The sequence below is a fragment of the Bos mutus genome, chromosome 6 (genome assembly GCF_027580195.1).
Source record: "Bos mutus isolate GX-2022 chromosome 6, NWIPB_WYAK_1.1, whole genome shotgun sequence".
NCBI lineage: Eukaryota > Metazoa > Chordata > Mammalia > Artiodactyla > Bovidae > Bos > Bos mutus.
The window spans coordinates 1,417,560-1,433,050 of NC_091622.1; the positions used below are offsets into that span (position 1 = coordinate 1,417,560).

General features: G+C 41.9%; 1 protein-coding gene across 1 annotated transcript in view; it reads right to left on the reverse strand.

Moving 5' to 3' along the window:
• QRFPR (pyroglutamylated RFamide peptide receptor) overlaps positions 1–6,827 on the reverse strand; it is a 60,545-nt gene extending 53,718 nt beyond the window's left edge. Inside the window, exon 1 of the mRNA XM_005897380.3 lies at positions 5,962–6,827. Coding sequence (XP_005897442.1) covers positions 5,962–6,301 — 340 coding nt within the window. The 5' untranslated portion in view covers positions 6,302–6,827. The remainder of the gene's footprint in view (positions 1–5,961) is intronic.
• Positions 6,828–15,491: the final 8,664 nt, after the last annotated feature.

The window sequence follows — 15,491 nt, forward strand, 5'->3', positions numbered from 1 at the left end:
AACCCCATCCTTGTAATAGTGATCAAAGAAAAGTTAGGAGCAAATGTCATTTATTATTTTGGGGGAAAGAGAATCCTGACTCCATGTGGGAAGAAGTTCTGGGGAGTAGCCTGGGAACAAGTCAATCGACAGGTCAAAGACAGTGATATCAGGATGGTAAGACACAGTATATAAACAGGATTGTACATCAGCTTTGTCACAATGCTGGGCAACACTTAGATGCTGAGGATCAGTTGTATCTCATAAATAAACTAAATGTTTATGGCTACACTTTGTCTTACTGTCATGGATGTGCCATCACTGGGCAAAAGGAAACTCAATACCTCTGCTCAGGGGTATGGTGCAAAACAAGTGTCTGGGTTTTTTTAAAGGACAAATATATAGCTAACAATTTCCACGGTTCAAATACTCCTGCCATGACCAGTGTCAAGGCAACAACATCATGTCCTGCAGCAGGGAGGTGGGTAGAGATGCACACAGTGGCTCTAAGTCAGTACTCCAGAGCGTCAGATGCAACCAGTGTGGACTGGAGCTGGCCCGGCTCAGCTTTCACACTCCCTCAGGAGATTCTCTGTGCAGCCAGGTCTGAGAACCATTACCTGAAGCGGTACCTCTCAAACTTTGATGTGTGTGTGAATCACTTGAGGATCTTATCAAAGCATAGGCTTTAACTCAGAAGGTGGTCTTGGTCCCAAGCAAGGGAGAGAGTAGACTAAAAGAAGAAACACAAGTCATTCCCAACACTTCTGTTCTCAGAAATGTCTGAGAGGCTTTGTCACAAACTGGAGGCCCGTGTTGTTGTTACTCAGTCCCTCAGTCGTGTCTGACTTTTTGCAATCCCATGGACTTCATCATGCCAGGCTTCACTGTCCTTCACTATCGTCCGGAGTTTGTTCAAACTCATGTCCATTGAGTCCATGACGCCATCCAACCATCTTATCCTCTGTCACCCCCTTCTGCTCCTGCCCTCAACCTTGCCCAGGATCAGGATCTTTTCCAATGAGTCGGCTCTTCACATCAGGTGATATGTGGCCAAACCCACAGAGAGGTTTGTTTTCATCCAACTGCATTTTATTTTTCAAATCTGAATTAGTGCCAACAGCATAAAAATCTGTATTTCCAGATTCTCTGAAATGCCTTCCTTAAATAGTATTCTCAAGAGGCATGTCAGGTGGTTTGGCATTCCCATCTTTCAGAATTTTCCACAGTTCATTGTGATCCACACAGTCAAAGGCTTTGGCATAGTCAATAAAGCAGAAATAGATGTTTTTCTGGAACTCTCTTGCTTTTTCAATGATCCAGCAGATGTTGGCAATTTGATCTCTGGTTCCTCTGCCTTTTCTAAAACCAGCTTGAACATCTGGAAGTTCACGGTTCACGTATTGCTGAAGCCAGACTTGGAGAATTTTGAGCATTACTTTACTAGTGTGTGAGATGAGTACAATTATGCAGCAGTTTGAGCATTCTTTGGCATTGCCTTTCTTTGGGATTGGAATGCAAACTGACCTTTTCCAGTCCTGTGGCCACTGCTGAGTTTTCCAAATTTGCTGGCATATTGAGTGAAGCACTTTCACAGCATCATCTTTCAGGATTTGGAATAGCTCAATTGGAATTCCATCACCTTCACTAGCTTTGTTCATAGTGATGCTTTCTAAGGCCCACTTGACTTCACATTCCAGGATGTCTGGCTCTAGGTGAGTGATCATACCATGGTGATTATCTTGGTCATGAAGATCTTTTTTGTACAGTTCTTCTGTGTATTCTTGCCACCTCTTCTTAATATCTTCTGCTTCTGTTAGGTCCACACCATTTCTGTCCTTGATCGAGCCCATCTTTACATGAAATGTTCCCTTGGTATCTCTAATTTTCTTGAAGAGATCTCTAGTCTTTCCCATTCTGTTGTTTTCCTCTGTTTCTTTGCATTGATCTCCGAGTTAGGCTTTCTTATCTCTTCTTGCTATTCTTTGGAACTCTGTATTCAGATGCTTATATCCTTCCTTTTCTCCTTTGCTTTTTGCTTCTCCTCTTTTCACAGCTATTTGTAAGGCCTCCTCAGACAGCCATTTTGCTTTTTTGCATTTCTTTTCCATGGGGATGGCCCTGATCCCTGTCTCCTGTACAATGTCACAAACCTCCGTCCATAGTTCATCAGGCCCTCTATCTATCAAATCTAGTCCCTTAAATCTATTTCTCACTTCCAGTGTATAGTCATAAGGAATTTGATTTAGGTCATACCTGAATGGTCTAGCAGTCTTCCATACTGAAACCTATATGCAGGTCAGGAAGCAACAGTTAGAACTGGACGTGGACCAGCAGACTGGTTCCAAATAGGAAAAGGAGTACGTCAAGGCTGTATATTGTCATCCTGCTTATTTAACTTCTATGCAGAGTACATCATGAGAAACGCTGGGCTGGAAGAAGCACAAGCTGGAATCAAGATTGCTGGGAGAAATATCAATAACCTCAGATATGCAGATGACACCAGCCTTATGGCAGAAAGTGAAGAGGAACTCAAAAGCCTCTTGATGAAAGTGAAAGAGGAGAGTGAAAAAGTTGGCTTAAAGCTCAACATTCAGAAAATGAAGATCATGGCATCTGGTCCCATCACTTCATGGGAAATAGATGGGGAAACAATGGAAACAGTGTCAGACTTTATCTTTTTGGGTTCCAAAATCACTGCAGATGGTGATTGCAGCCATGAAATTAAAAGATGCTTATTCCTTGGAAGAAAAGTTATGACCAACCTAGACAGCATATTCAAAAGCAGAGACATTACTTTGCCAACAAAGGTCCATCTAGTCAAGGCTATGCTTTTACCAGTGGTCACATATGGATGTCAGAGTTGGACTGTGAAGAAAGCTGAGCACCAAAGAATTGATGCTTTTGAACTGTGGTGTTGGAGAAGACTCTTGAGAGTCCCTTGGACTGCAAGGAGATCCAACCCAGTCCATTCTGAAGGAGATCAGCCCTGGGATTTCTTTGGAAGGAATGATGCTAAAGCTGGAACTTTGGCCACCTCATGCGAAGAGCTGACTCATTGGAAAAGACTCTGATGCTGGGAGGGATTGGGGGCAGGAGGAGAAGCAGACTACAGAGGATGAGATGGCTGGATGGCATCACTGACTCGATGGACGTGAGTCTGAGTGAACTCCGGGAGTTGGTGATGGACAGGGAGGCCTGGCATGCTGCGATTCATGGGGTCCCAAAGAGTCAGACATGACTGAGCGACTGAACTGAACTGAACTGAAATAGTATTCTTGGACTACATCACTTTCTTTTCTGCACACTTTGAAGCCCCGTTCCTAAAATGCACTCCATCCTTCTTTTTCTTCTGGAAACAGTCTGAATTACCCTTCAAGATCCCTGCCTTGATGAAACCTTCCTGACTTTTCCATGCTGCAGGGCTAAATAAATTCTCTCTTACCATACTTACCTTTTGCCCAGCTTAGGTTATTTCCTATTCTCTGACGCCCATAGAGCCACTGCTGCTGCTAAGTCGCTTCAGTCGTGTCCGACTCTGTGTGACCCCATAGACGGCAGCCCACCAGGCTCCCCCGTCCCTGGGATTCTCCAGGCAAGAACAGTGGAGTGGGTTGCCATTTCCTTCTCCAATGCATGAAAGTGACACATAGAGCCACACATGGGCTTTATTCATTTTTGTATTCTCATAGTAAAAAGCTTTGCCAACAAAGGAGATCCTCAATAGCTTTATAAAGTAAAAACCTGTGAACTGATTTCAACTGTTAGATTACATTCCCTTTAAGTCTCTTTTTGTAATTCATCAGGGGAGTTTTGCCATTATTATCCTATCCTGTGAAGTACAAGTTAATTCTCCTTGTACTACTATCTCTAGTTGGCCTACAAGCTTTTTTTTTCCCTTGAACTTCAATTTTGGTGATGCTTATTCAATTTATAAGAACATTTATTCTACAAATCTGGTTCCAGATGAACATACATTATCTTTAAACACTTCTTCATAGAATTAATTCCTTACATATTCATGGAATGATAAATTTTTTCAAAGCACTTTTTATAATACACTTTACCCTCACACTAACTCTGAAATATATGTAAGCAATGTAGTATGCTCTTTCAGCATTTGAAGTTAAAGTGAAATGTTCACCATGAACTAGGAAAACAGGAAGTTCAAAAAAATCTTTGCAATGCCCACCTAAATCCTCAGGAGGGAAGGTCCACCAGGTACTCTTGCCTAGGCATCATTCTCCAATGATAGGGGCTAAAGATTTGCCCCATTCCACTTTCAAGCTTCTAGAATCCCTAGTACTTAATTGAAAAACAGGTCCAGACAGGTTGCATTAACCTGAATTAATGCCAAAGTAGTAATCCAAGTCTTTTGATTTCCAGTGTAAGAACCCACTTTGCTTAATTACATTCAACTTTATAAATGCTGCTATCATCATCCAGCAATACAAAGATGCTTCACAAATCTGTCTTCACAAACATTTAGAAATGAAAACTCCTGTGCATTTTTCTCAAAAAAAAAAAAAAAAAAAAAAAGCTATATGTGATGGTCAAAAGTTTTTCCATTAATGCTGTGGAGTTAGTTACAATGGGCAATTTTAAAATACCCAAGTATAATGATTTAAATCAGAGTGCATAAGAAAGTCAGTAATCCATAAATCAATGCATGACACTGCATTATGTCTCACTTTTAAGCCAATGCTGTGTACTCTAGTGTTTGATGCGTTTCGGGAAATACATACAACATAGATGAGATGGGAAACAAAGATTTTAGCATCCTGATCCACTAACAATAAATCCAGTACAAATTAATGAAAAACAAAAAAACAATACCAGAGACTTAAATTGAGGATCTCAAGTTGGTAATAATAGGATGAAATAAACACCCGCCATAAGAATAAAAGGGATTAGCTCAGGAACAGGTGGAAACAGCAGAGCTTCTCTCTGTTTTCCCTGTATTTCCAACCACTTTCTAAGAATTTTGATGTGGTCACAAGAGTACAGCCACCCATGAAAATACAGGTACAACCAATGCTTTCTCCTTAGGGCACCCCATAACCATTGGTAAGAATACAACCCATTACTATTTAGGATTACAAAACACATGCTCTAGCTATGTGTCTTTGGAAAGACTGGATCATTTGTGGGGAGTTCGATGTCTATTTTTCCCCACATACTACTCTCAACAATGGTTCCAAATGGTTCTCTTCCATTTCTGCTCTCCTAAGGAAGAGAAATTAATCTCTTCTCTTTCAGGGGGACTATGTTTTCTGTATTCCTTCTCCAAATATGACTCTGTCTATATATTTTTTTCTTTTTTTTTTTTTAAGAGGACTAGATTTTTTTTTTGCTAATGCATTAGGTTTGTTTTAAAGTTTTAAGTCCATAAATATACTTGCACTACAAATATCTGTATAAGCAAACTGGGGAATGAAGCTGGAGATTAGAGGAATGAGATGTTGAGGCTTTTATTATTTGAAATTATCTCACTTTTATTCAAAAAATAGGAAAAAGTTCTGATAATTATGGGAAGTGTGTGTTTGCCGCTCAGTCCTGTCCGACTCTTTGAGACCCCATGGCTTCTCTGTCCATGGAATTCTCCAGGCAAGAATATTGAAGTGGGTTGCCATTCCCTTCTCCAGGGGCTCTTCCCCACCCAGGGAACTATGGAAAAGGAAGCTGAAATAACTGATGTGACTTCCCACCCCACTGTCCTGAGCCTCTTCTAAGTGCTTCCTAACTTGAGTTTCTAAGCGACAGGAAGAAAAACGGTGCAACGGAAACAAAACCAGCAAAAACTTATTTCCAAATCTCCAAGTGAGAGCAGGTAAGGAAGTTCTGAGAAAGGGCGCTGGATTCATTTGGTAGAGGGGGAAAAAAAAAAAAAAGTAAGAAAGTCAAAAGCGCAGAGTGTGTGTTGTGGTGGGGGATTCCCTGGAAGGCTGGGGATTAGGGGAGAAGGAAAGGGCGCGAACTCACCCCCCAGCCAGTTGTTGGAGATGTTCTGGAGCATAGTGACCGGGATGCAGAAGAAGGCGATGAGCAGGTCGCTGAGCGCCAGGGAGCAGATGAAGATGTTGGTGACAGTGCGCATGGTCTTGCTGCGGGTCACCACGTAGACCACCAACGAGTTGCCAAAGAGTGCCAGGGCGAAGATGAGCACGCCGGTGAGCACGAAGGCCAGCTTGGCGCGCCCGGGCAGCTCTGGGGTGTAGACGAGCGGCCGCAGCCCGTAGAGCGAGATGAACTGCTCCCGCGTCAGGTTGTGGTCCCGCAGCAGCCGGGAGAACTGCTCCGGAGTGATGTTGAGCGATTGCATGCTGCGTGCGCCCCGAGCGCCATCCACCTCCCGGGCGCGGACTCCCGCGCAGCGGGGCGCGGGCTCCTGGAGGACCGGCCCTGCGGCCGCCTGCCGCCCCTGGAAGCCTCGGCAGCTTCTGCTCTGCGTTCCGGCGCGCGGGAGGGCTCCCGCCAGCACCTCGGGAGGTTCGGGGGAGGGAAAACAGTGCAGGGCTTTAACTCATAATCGAGAGCCAAAGCGAGGGAGATTATCCCATTGACCAAAAATGTTCCTAGTTCAAAGTTCTCCTCTTCTCTGAGACCAGGCGCTGTGGCGGTCCGGAATGCCGGAGCGGCAGTCCCCGCGCCTTTCGCTCCCAAGCCACGCGGTGAGGATGCCGCACCGGCTCCGGAGCGGCGGAGGGCGGGGCGGGAGCTCGGCTGCTCGCTGCTCACTCGCGGCTTCAGCTCGGGGACCCCGCCTCCGCACCCTCCCGGCGGGACTGGCAAACTCCTCACTGTTCCCCAGTCTCTGGAGCGCAGATCCTGTCTGGCGCCCCAGGTCCTGCGTCTGTGTAAAACTGAGTACTGTGGTTTTCCACAGTCTCACGGTTTCTCCTCTTATGAGATAATAGGGCTACAGCCAGCCAAGGCAAAATGAGATTTATTTTTAATTGTTCTCCTGTATTAAAAAATAATTACAGCTCCTAGGAAATCACAGATAGTACAGAGAGGTCTCCTGTATCCTGCACCTGGTTTCTCCAATTGATTACATCTTGTTTAGCTATAGTACAATACAAAACCAGGAATTTGATATGTGTGTGATATATTGTGTGTGTAGGTCTATGTCATTTTATACCAAGTGTAGATGCCTGTGACCACCACCAAAACCAAGATAGAAAACTCTTCTCTCACCACAAAGATTTACATAAAGCTATCCCTTTAGAGTCACACCCAGTACTCCCCCTACCTCTAACCCCTGCTGATCACTAATTATTATCCGGCTCTGAATTTTGGCAGGTTGTATAAACAATCATACAGTATATAATCTTTTGATACTGATTTTTTCCCCACTCAGCATAATGCTCTTAAAATTCATCCAAGTTGTTAGGTGTATCAGTAGTTGCATTTTTACTGCTGAGGATATATCACAGTTTAACCAGTCACCCATAATAAGATATTTTGGTTGTTTCCAGTTTGGGGCTATTACAAATAAAGCTGCTATGAAGAGCCAGGTATAGATTTTTATATGAATGTTTTCATTTCTCTGAGAAATGACAAAAAGTTTGCTTGTCCAGTCTGGGCTTTCCTGGTGGCTCAAATGGTAAAGAATTTGCATGCAATGCAGGAGACCCAGGTTTGATCCCTGGGTCAGGAAAATCACCCACTCCAGTATTTTGGCCTGGAGAATTCCATGGACAGAGGAGCCTGGCTGGCTACAGTCCATGGGATTGCAGAGTCACACACAACTGAGCCACTAACACTTCTCTTCACTTTGCTTGTCCAGTCTATGGTTTGTAGATTTAGGTTTTTAAGAAATTGCCAAGGAGTACATCAAGGCTGTATATTATCACCCTGCTTATTTAACTTATATGCTGCTGCTGCTGCTGCTAAGTCACCTCAGTCATGTCCAACTCTGTGCGACCCCCTAGATGGCAGCCCACCAGGCTCTGCCATCCCTGGGATTCTCCAGGCAAGAATACTGGAGTGGGTTGCCATTTCCTTTTCCAGTGCATGAAAGTGAGTACATCATATGCAATGCCTGCCTGGATGAATCACAAGCTGGAGTCAAGACTGCCCAGAGAAATATCAGTAACCTCAGATATGCAAATGACACCACCCATATGGCAAAAAAACGAAGAAGAACTAATGAGCCTCTTGATGAAAGTGAAAGAGGAGAGTGAAAAAGTTGGCTTAAAACTCAACATTCAGAAAACTAAGATCATGGCATCCGGTCCCATCACTCCACTGTAAATAGATAGGGAAACAGTGGAAACAGTAGCTGACTTTATTTTCTTGGGCTCCGTAATCACTGTGGATGGTGCCTGCAGCCATGAAATTGAGATGCTTGCTCCTTGAAAGAAAAGTTATGACCAACCTAGACAGCATATTAAAAAGCAGAGACATTACCTTGCCAACAAAGGTCATCTAGTCAAAGCTATGTTTTTTCCAGCAGTCATGTACAGATGTGAAAGCTGGACAATACAAAAGGCTGAGCCCCAAGGAAATGATGCTTTCAAACTGTGGTGCTGGGGACTCTTGGGACTCCCTTGGACAACAAGGAGATCAAACCAGTCAATCCTAAAGGAAATCAGTCCTGAATATTCATTGGAAGGACTGATGCTAAAGCTGAAGCTCCAATACTTGGGCCACCTGATGCGAAGAACTGACTCATTGGGAAAAAACTTTGATGCTGGGAAAGATTGAAGTCAGGAAGAGAGGGGGATGACAGAGGATGAGATGGTTGGATGGCATCACTGACTTGATGGGCATGAGTTTGAGCAAGCTCTGGAAGTTGGTGATGGACAGGGAAGCCTGGTGTGCTGCAAAGTCCAAGCCTTCCCATGCTGGTTGCACAGTTGGACACAGCTAAGCGACTGAGCAACAACAAGAAATTGTCAAACTACTTTTTGGAATAGTTGTACATTTTAACTTTCCACCGTCTACATATAGAATTTCAGTTTCTCCACATCCTTGGTATTGTCATTACTTTTATTTTAGCTGTTTTAATAAGTGTTCAGTGATATCTCATTGAATCTTAATTTGCATTCATCTAATAGCAAATAATATTGAATATCTTCTCATGTGTTTATTTGCCATCCCAGTATCTTCTTCAGTGAAATGTTTTTTTTTAAATATATTTACCCATTTTCTAATTGAACTCTTTGGTCTATTTGCTGTTAAGTTTAGAAAGTTTACTTTTACTTTGTATAAAGTGAAAGTAAAGTGAAGTCACTCAGTCATGTCCGACTCTTTGCTACCCCATGGGCTGCAGCCCACCAGGCTCCTCCATCCATGGAATTTTCTAGACAAGAGTACTGGAGTGCCAGATGTTAATTCTTTGTCAAATAAGTGGCTTGTAAATCTTTCCTTCTGTTTGTACCCTGTTATTTATCCCCTTTACAGAGTCTCTCATGGATCAAAGTTTTCATTTTTAAATTTTTTATTGGAGTACATTTGCTTTACAATGGTGTGTTAGTTTCTGCTGTACAATGAAGCGAATTGGCTCTATGTGTACATATATACCTTCCTTCTCAAAGGTTTTAATTTTGATGAGGTCCCATTTATCCTTTTTTAATTTTATTAGTTATACCCTTGACGTCCAGTCTAAGAACGCTTCACCAGATTCCCTGTCCCTAGGCTTTTCTCCTGTGTCCTTTTTTTCTAAGAGTTCTGTGGTTTTACATCTGACATTTTGAGCTCTCTATTCTGTTCCACTGACTGAAGTGTCTCTTTGTCCTCCAATCCCTGACAGTCATGAATACTGCAGCTGTGTAAGTCTTGAAACCAAGTAGGGTGATTTCTGGCACTTTCTTCTTCTTTTACAAAAGAATTTTAGATGTTATAGGACTTGTGCCTATTTGTATAAATTTTATGATATATTTATGTGTCTCTACAAAATGCCTTTCTAGGATTTTGATAGGAATTGAGATCTCTACTATGAATAAATCTGTGAATAGAGTAGGTCTCGTTGTATATTTGGGTCTTCTCTGATTTCTTTCATCAGCATTTTGCAGTTTTCAGCATATAAGACCTGCATATATTTTGTTAGATTTGCACTTAAGCTATTTTTAAGCATCTGTGTGTGGTATTGTAGTTCTAATTTTCAGTTCCATGTGTTCATTGCTAGTAGATGGAAATGCAATTATTTCATATGTTGATCTTGAAACCTATGATGCTACTGAATTTACTTGTTAGTTTTAGGCAGTTTGTTGTTGTTGATTTCTTGGGATTTTCTACATTGACAATCATGTCATTTGAAAAGAGAGTCATACAGAGGATGAGGTGGTTGGATGGCATCACTGACTTCCATAAGTCAGGAAGAGAAGAACAAATATAGTATATTAATGCATATAGGTTGAGTCTAGAAAAATGGTATAGATGATCTATTTGCAAAGCAAAAACAGAGACACAGATGTAAAGCATTAGTCACAATAGGCAAAAAGTGGAAACAACCCAAGTGTCTATCAATGGATAAATATATATAAAAAATGTGGTATTATATGTGTGTATATATATACACATATATATAAATATATATGTGTGTATATATATATATGTGTATATATATAATGGGATATTATTCAGCCTTAAAAGAGAAGGAAATCCTAACATGTGCTACAGCATGAATTAACCTTGGGACATTACGCTAAGTGAAATAAACCAGTCACAAAAAGACAAATGCTGTATGGTTCCACTTATCTGAGGTACCTAGGGTAGTCAAATTCACTGAGATAGAAAGTAGAATGGTGGCTGCTAGGTGTTAAGTGTTGGAGCAGATGGAGAGTTGTTGGGGTATATCAAGCATCTCTGTCTTGCAAACTGTAAAGAGTTCTGGAGATTGGTTGCACAATGAAATGGATGTACTATACTACTAAACTGCACACTGCACACTTAAAAATGGTTAAGATAGTAAATTGTATGGTTTGTGTATTTAACCAGTATTTTTTTAAAGGGAGTGAAAGCGTTAATAATAACATCATTTGAACTACACATTGCATTATTTTATTTTTATAACAACTGTATGAGGCAGGTGCTTTTATTATTCTCATTTTATAAATGAAAAAGGGAGGCATAGGCAATATTATGAAACTCACTCAAGTTCACACAGCTCAAAACTGTTAGTTTCTTAGAATTCCAGGAAGTAAGGTTCTTAAGCCCATGCTGTCTTTACTATCCAGCAAAAATCTATTAAACTTACCAGGACAAAACAAAAAGAAGGAGAGGCAGGGAATGGAGGCATGGGGTTGGTAATGAAGAAAGACAAGCAGGCACTTATACCAGTGAATCTAGATTATAAGAAGCTACAGCAACTGAGTAGAATATTTAGCTACCAGCTTCCTAACAAGAAGGGAGTCAGTCTTCATTACTCAAAAGAGAGAAGAAGCATACCTGTATGTCAGAAGAGACCAGGCTTTTTCTGACTCTGAACTGCAGCAGGAACTGACCACACCAGCCTTTATAGAAAAAACATGAAAGTACATGCTGATATGTCTTCAGCAGTACTGGACATTCGGCATGTCACCATTCATAGGACAAACGATGCCGGCTGATGGCATAATTCGAGTCATAGCCCATAAAATGATGTGTATGGAAAGCCAGAGTAATAAAATGCAGGCATGCTGCTTTCTGGCGATTTGACTGGGTAGGAGAAAGCTTAGGGAATGTATTGCTATTCACATCTCATAAACTACCAGCCCTGAATATTAATTGTATTTGTCAGGCTTTGGACAGGAGCTGCATATAGGAAATGGCTCTAAATTGAGATAAATGAGGTAATTTCTGCTGTTGATTGAAAAGTGACCCATGTGCTGTGGACACAGCATATCTACCAGTTAGTGGATTTGTTAGGAAAGTTAAAGGATCAGCTGCACTGTCCTACTATTCAAGTGGACCCCTCTGATTCTGCATGCGGTCATCAACAGACTGTAGAGCTGGAAAGCATGTTTGTTGTTGTTCAGTCACTAAATCATGTCTGACTTTGCGATCCCATGGACTGCAGCACGCCAGGCTTCCCTGTCCTTTACTATCTCCCGGAGTTTGCTCAGATTCATGTCCATTAACTCAGTGATGCCATCCAACCATTTCATCCCCTGTTGTCCCTTCTCCTCCTGCCTTCAATCTTTCCCAGCATCAGGATCTTTTCCAAAGAGTCAATTTTTTGCATCAAGTGGCCAAAGTATTGGAGCTTCAGCTTTAGCATCAGTCCTTCCAATAAATATTCAGGACTGATTTTCTTTAGGATTGACTGCTTTGATCTCCTTGCTGTCCAAGGGACTCTCAAGGGTCTTCTCTAACACCACAGTTTGAAAGCATCAGTTCTTTGGTGCTCAGACTTCTATATGGTGCAACTCACACATCTGTACATGACTACTGGAAAAAACCATAGCTTTGACTATACAGACCTTTGTCAGCAAAGTGATGTCTCTGCTTTTTAATACACTGTCTATGAGGAGGACTAACTTAACCCGTGGGGCTGAAGAACTGCCACTGAGAATCTTTAGAAAATAAAAAAACCAATAAAAATAGTGTGGACTAGACGTGGGTAAATTCTCCATTTCCCCAAGAAGGAAAACAGTGATTTTTAAACCATAAATTTAAGGTGAGCTCCAGTAAAACTATAGAGTAATTTAATAAAAGGAAGGAGATTATCAACACAGGCTTTTATTAAGAACAAGGTTTGTCAAAGTACTACATTTTATTAGGTGCTGCTAGACTAGCAGTTGCGAGACACAACTTTATTTTCTTGGGCTCCAAAATCACTGCAGATGGTGATTGCAGCCATGAAATTGAAAGACACTTGCTCCTTGGAAGAAAACTATTACAAACCTAGAGAGCATATTAAAAAGCAGAGACATTACTTTGCCAAGAAAGGTCCATATAGTCAAAGCTGTGGTTTTTCCAGTGGTCATGTACAGATGTGAGAGTCAGACTGTAAAGAAAGCTGAGTGCTGAAGAATTGATGCTTTTGAACTGTGGTGTTGGAGAAGACCCTTGAGAGTCCCTTGGACTGCAAGGAGATCCAATCAGTCCATCCTAAAGGAAATCAACACTAACTATTCATTGGAAGGGCTGACACTGAAGCTGAATCTCTAATACTTTGGTCACCTGTTGTGAAGAACTGACTCATTGGAAAAGACCCTGATGCTGGGAAAGATTGAAGGCAGGGAGAGAAGGGTGAAATGGTTGAATGGCATCACTGACTCAATGGACATGAATTTGGGCAAGCTCTGGGAGTTGGTAAAGGACAGGGAGGCCTGGGGTGTTCCATGGGGTCACAAAGAGTCGAACACGATGAGTGTCTGAACTGAGACTAGCAGTAGAACACAGTGGTCAGGGGAGCCCCTTCTCATCCCGCACTCCCAGCTCTGTCACTCACTAACTGCAGAACCCAGTTGAATTTGTTAACCTGTCTAAGCCTCAGTTTCCTTATTCATAACCAGGGGATATAATACCTACTTAATGGTTCTATTGTGAGCAATAAGCAAAATAGTTTACATAAACTGTTTAGTACAGTGCCTAACAAAAAAGTGGTTGATAAACATTAGTCATTGTGATTTTCTTCTGTCAAAATAAAAAAGCAAGCGTAGGTTTAAAATAATGTTATGAGTTTATTTGAAACCCTCAGGAATTGTTTTCATTTTTATTAAAAATTTTCTCTTTGTCCCTAATGGAAGTCACTGGAGATTAACTTTATCTATTTCACAGTCACCTAAAGTTCATACAAATGTCATTTACCGACTTGACTAATAAGAGAATACAGGCATGGGCTACACTGTTGGCTCAGATGGTAAAGAATTTGCGAGAAATGCAGGAAACCCAGATTTGATCCCTGGGTCAGGAAGATTCCCTGGAGAAGGGAATGGCAATCCGCTCCAGTATTCTTGCCTGGAGAATTCCATGGACAGAGGAGCCTGGCGGGCTAATGGTCCATGATGTTACAAAGAGTCGGACATGACTGAGTGACTAACACACACACACACACACACACACACACACACACACTGAACATAAGAATGTAGCCAAATGTTAGAAAAGTCTCAGTGTCCTTCTAGGGGACTTATACACTTAAGTTTTAACCTCCCTAATGTTTAGCTGACTTGTCTCCAAGTTACTTTTAATGAGACTAAGGTTTTACACAACATATTGCTGAAGGAATAAGGTATGATTCAATTTAATATATGCAATAGTGTGTGGGCATAGTAAATGAGAGATGATAAAGGGTTAGCAGTGATGGTATAAGCATAGATGTTATTTAGTTTATTTTGATTGGAAGTATTTTCTGTTTTTTCTACAATTAGTGTATATAAAAATGGGAGAAATATTTTGAATTTTAATATAGTGATGAGGAATGTCAAAATCTAAAATTTTTATAATTGGATGAGAACACACTTGGAATGTGTTTGTTCAAATTTTATAGCCAATTTGGCTTAGTGGATATAAATCATAGCCTCCAGGCTTAGGACAAAGTTGTAAACACATTTCAGAATATCCATTTATTTATTCATCAAACTCACATTATCCCCAAGATATGCCACATGCTGTGTTATATATGAGTAATAAAATGATAAGTTAGATAGAGATTAATTCTTGGTGGCGGAGCTTCTTGCCCTTCCTGGAAAAGAACTGAAGCCTAAATTTTCCTGTCAGAAGTTCTCATGTTTGAAAGCGGATTAGAATCATCTGAGGAGCCTTTCATAGTGCCAATGCCGGGCCCCACCTGCAGAGACTGTAGTTTAATTGAAGGGACTCAGGTAACTCTAATATGCAGCCAGAGCCTGAGGAATGGGTATTGAAATTGATGGTTGAGGGATATGAGGAGGGACTTGCAGAGACAGAAAGAAGGAGGAGTCTCGGTGGAGACTGGTCAGTGATGGATGCAGATGAGGGATGCAGGGGGCACGGGAAAACATGATGCCCAGTGAAGCCCCCAGAAGCTACTGCACACCTCCTTACAGGTATGCCCCATGTACATGTGCTTTTTAAATGTTTTATGAAAAGTGACCTGGCCCCTTTAAATAAAGGGAAATCTGTGCCAGCCGTCTTGAGACAGGTGGGGACAACTGCTAGAAGCCGGTGACACAGTTCAGTAAAAACAAAATTCTGTGTGCATATGAATAATTTATCATACCCCCCAGCTCCCATGGAGAGAAAGCTGCCACACTTCAGTTCAAATGGCATGTGGGGTGGGTCAGGCTAGAAAAGACCAATAAGCAGAGACTCCATAGAACCCCAAGGACAGAGGAGGTCACTGGACAAGTCTCCACAGGCTTTGACAATAAAGGAGAGACCATCCAAGGAGACGGGCACATGGATTCCCAGAGGCCTGGCAGAGTCATAAGGCCACAACAGCGGACCGTGGGCATCAGTGAGATGTGGCAGCATGTGGCCAGCCCAGGCTGGGGCTGACGTTTGGGGCTTAAACTACAGATGCCAGAGGGAAGAAAGAGAGTAAGAAAGGGTGGCTATCTCAGGTCAGGGCCAGCCTCAGAGGCTGGAATGTGAGTGTG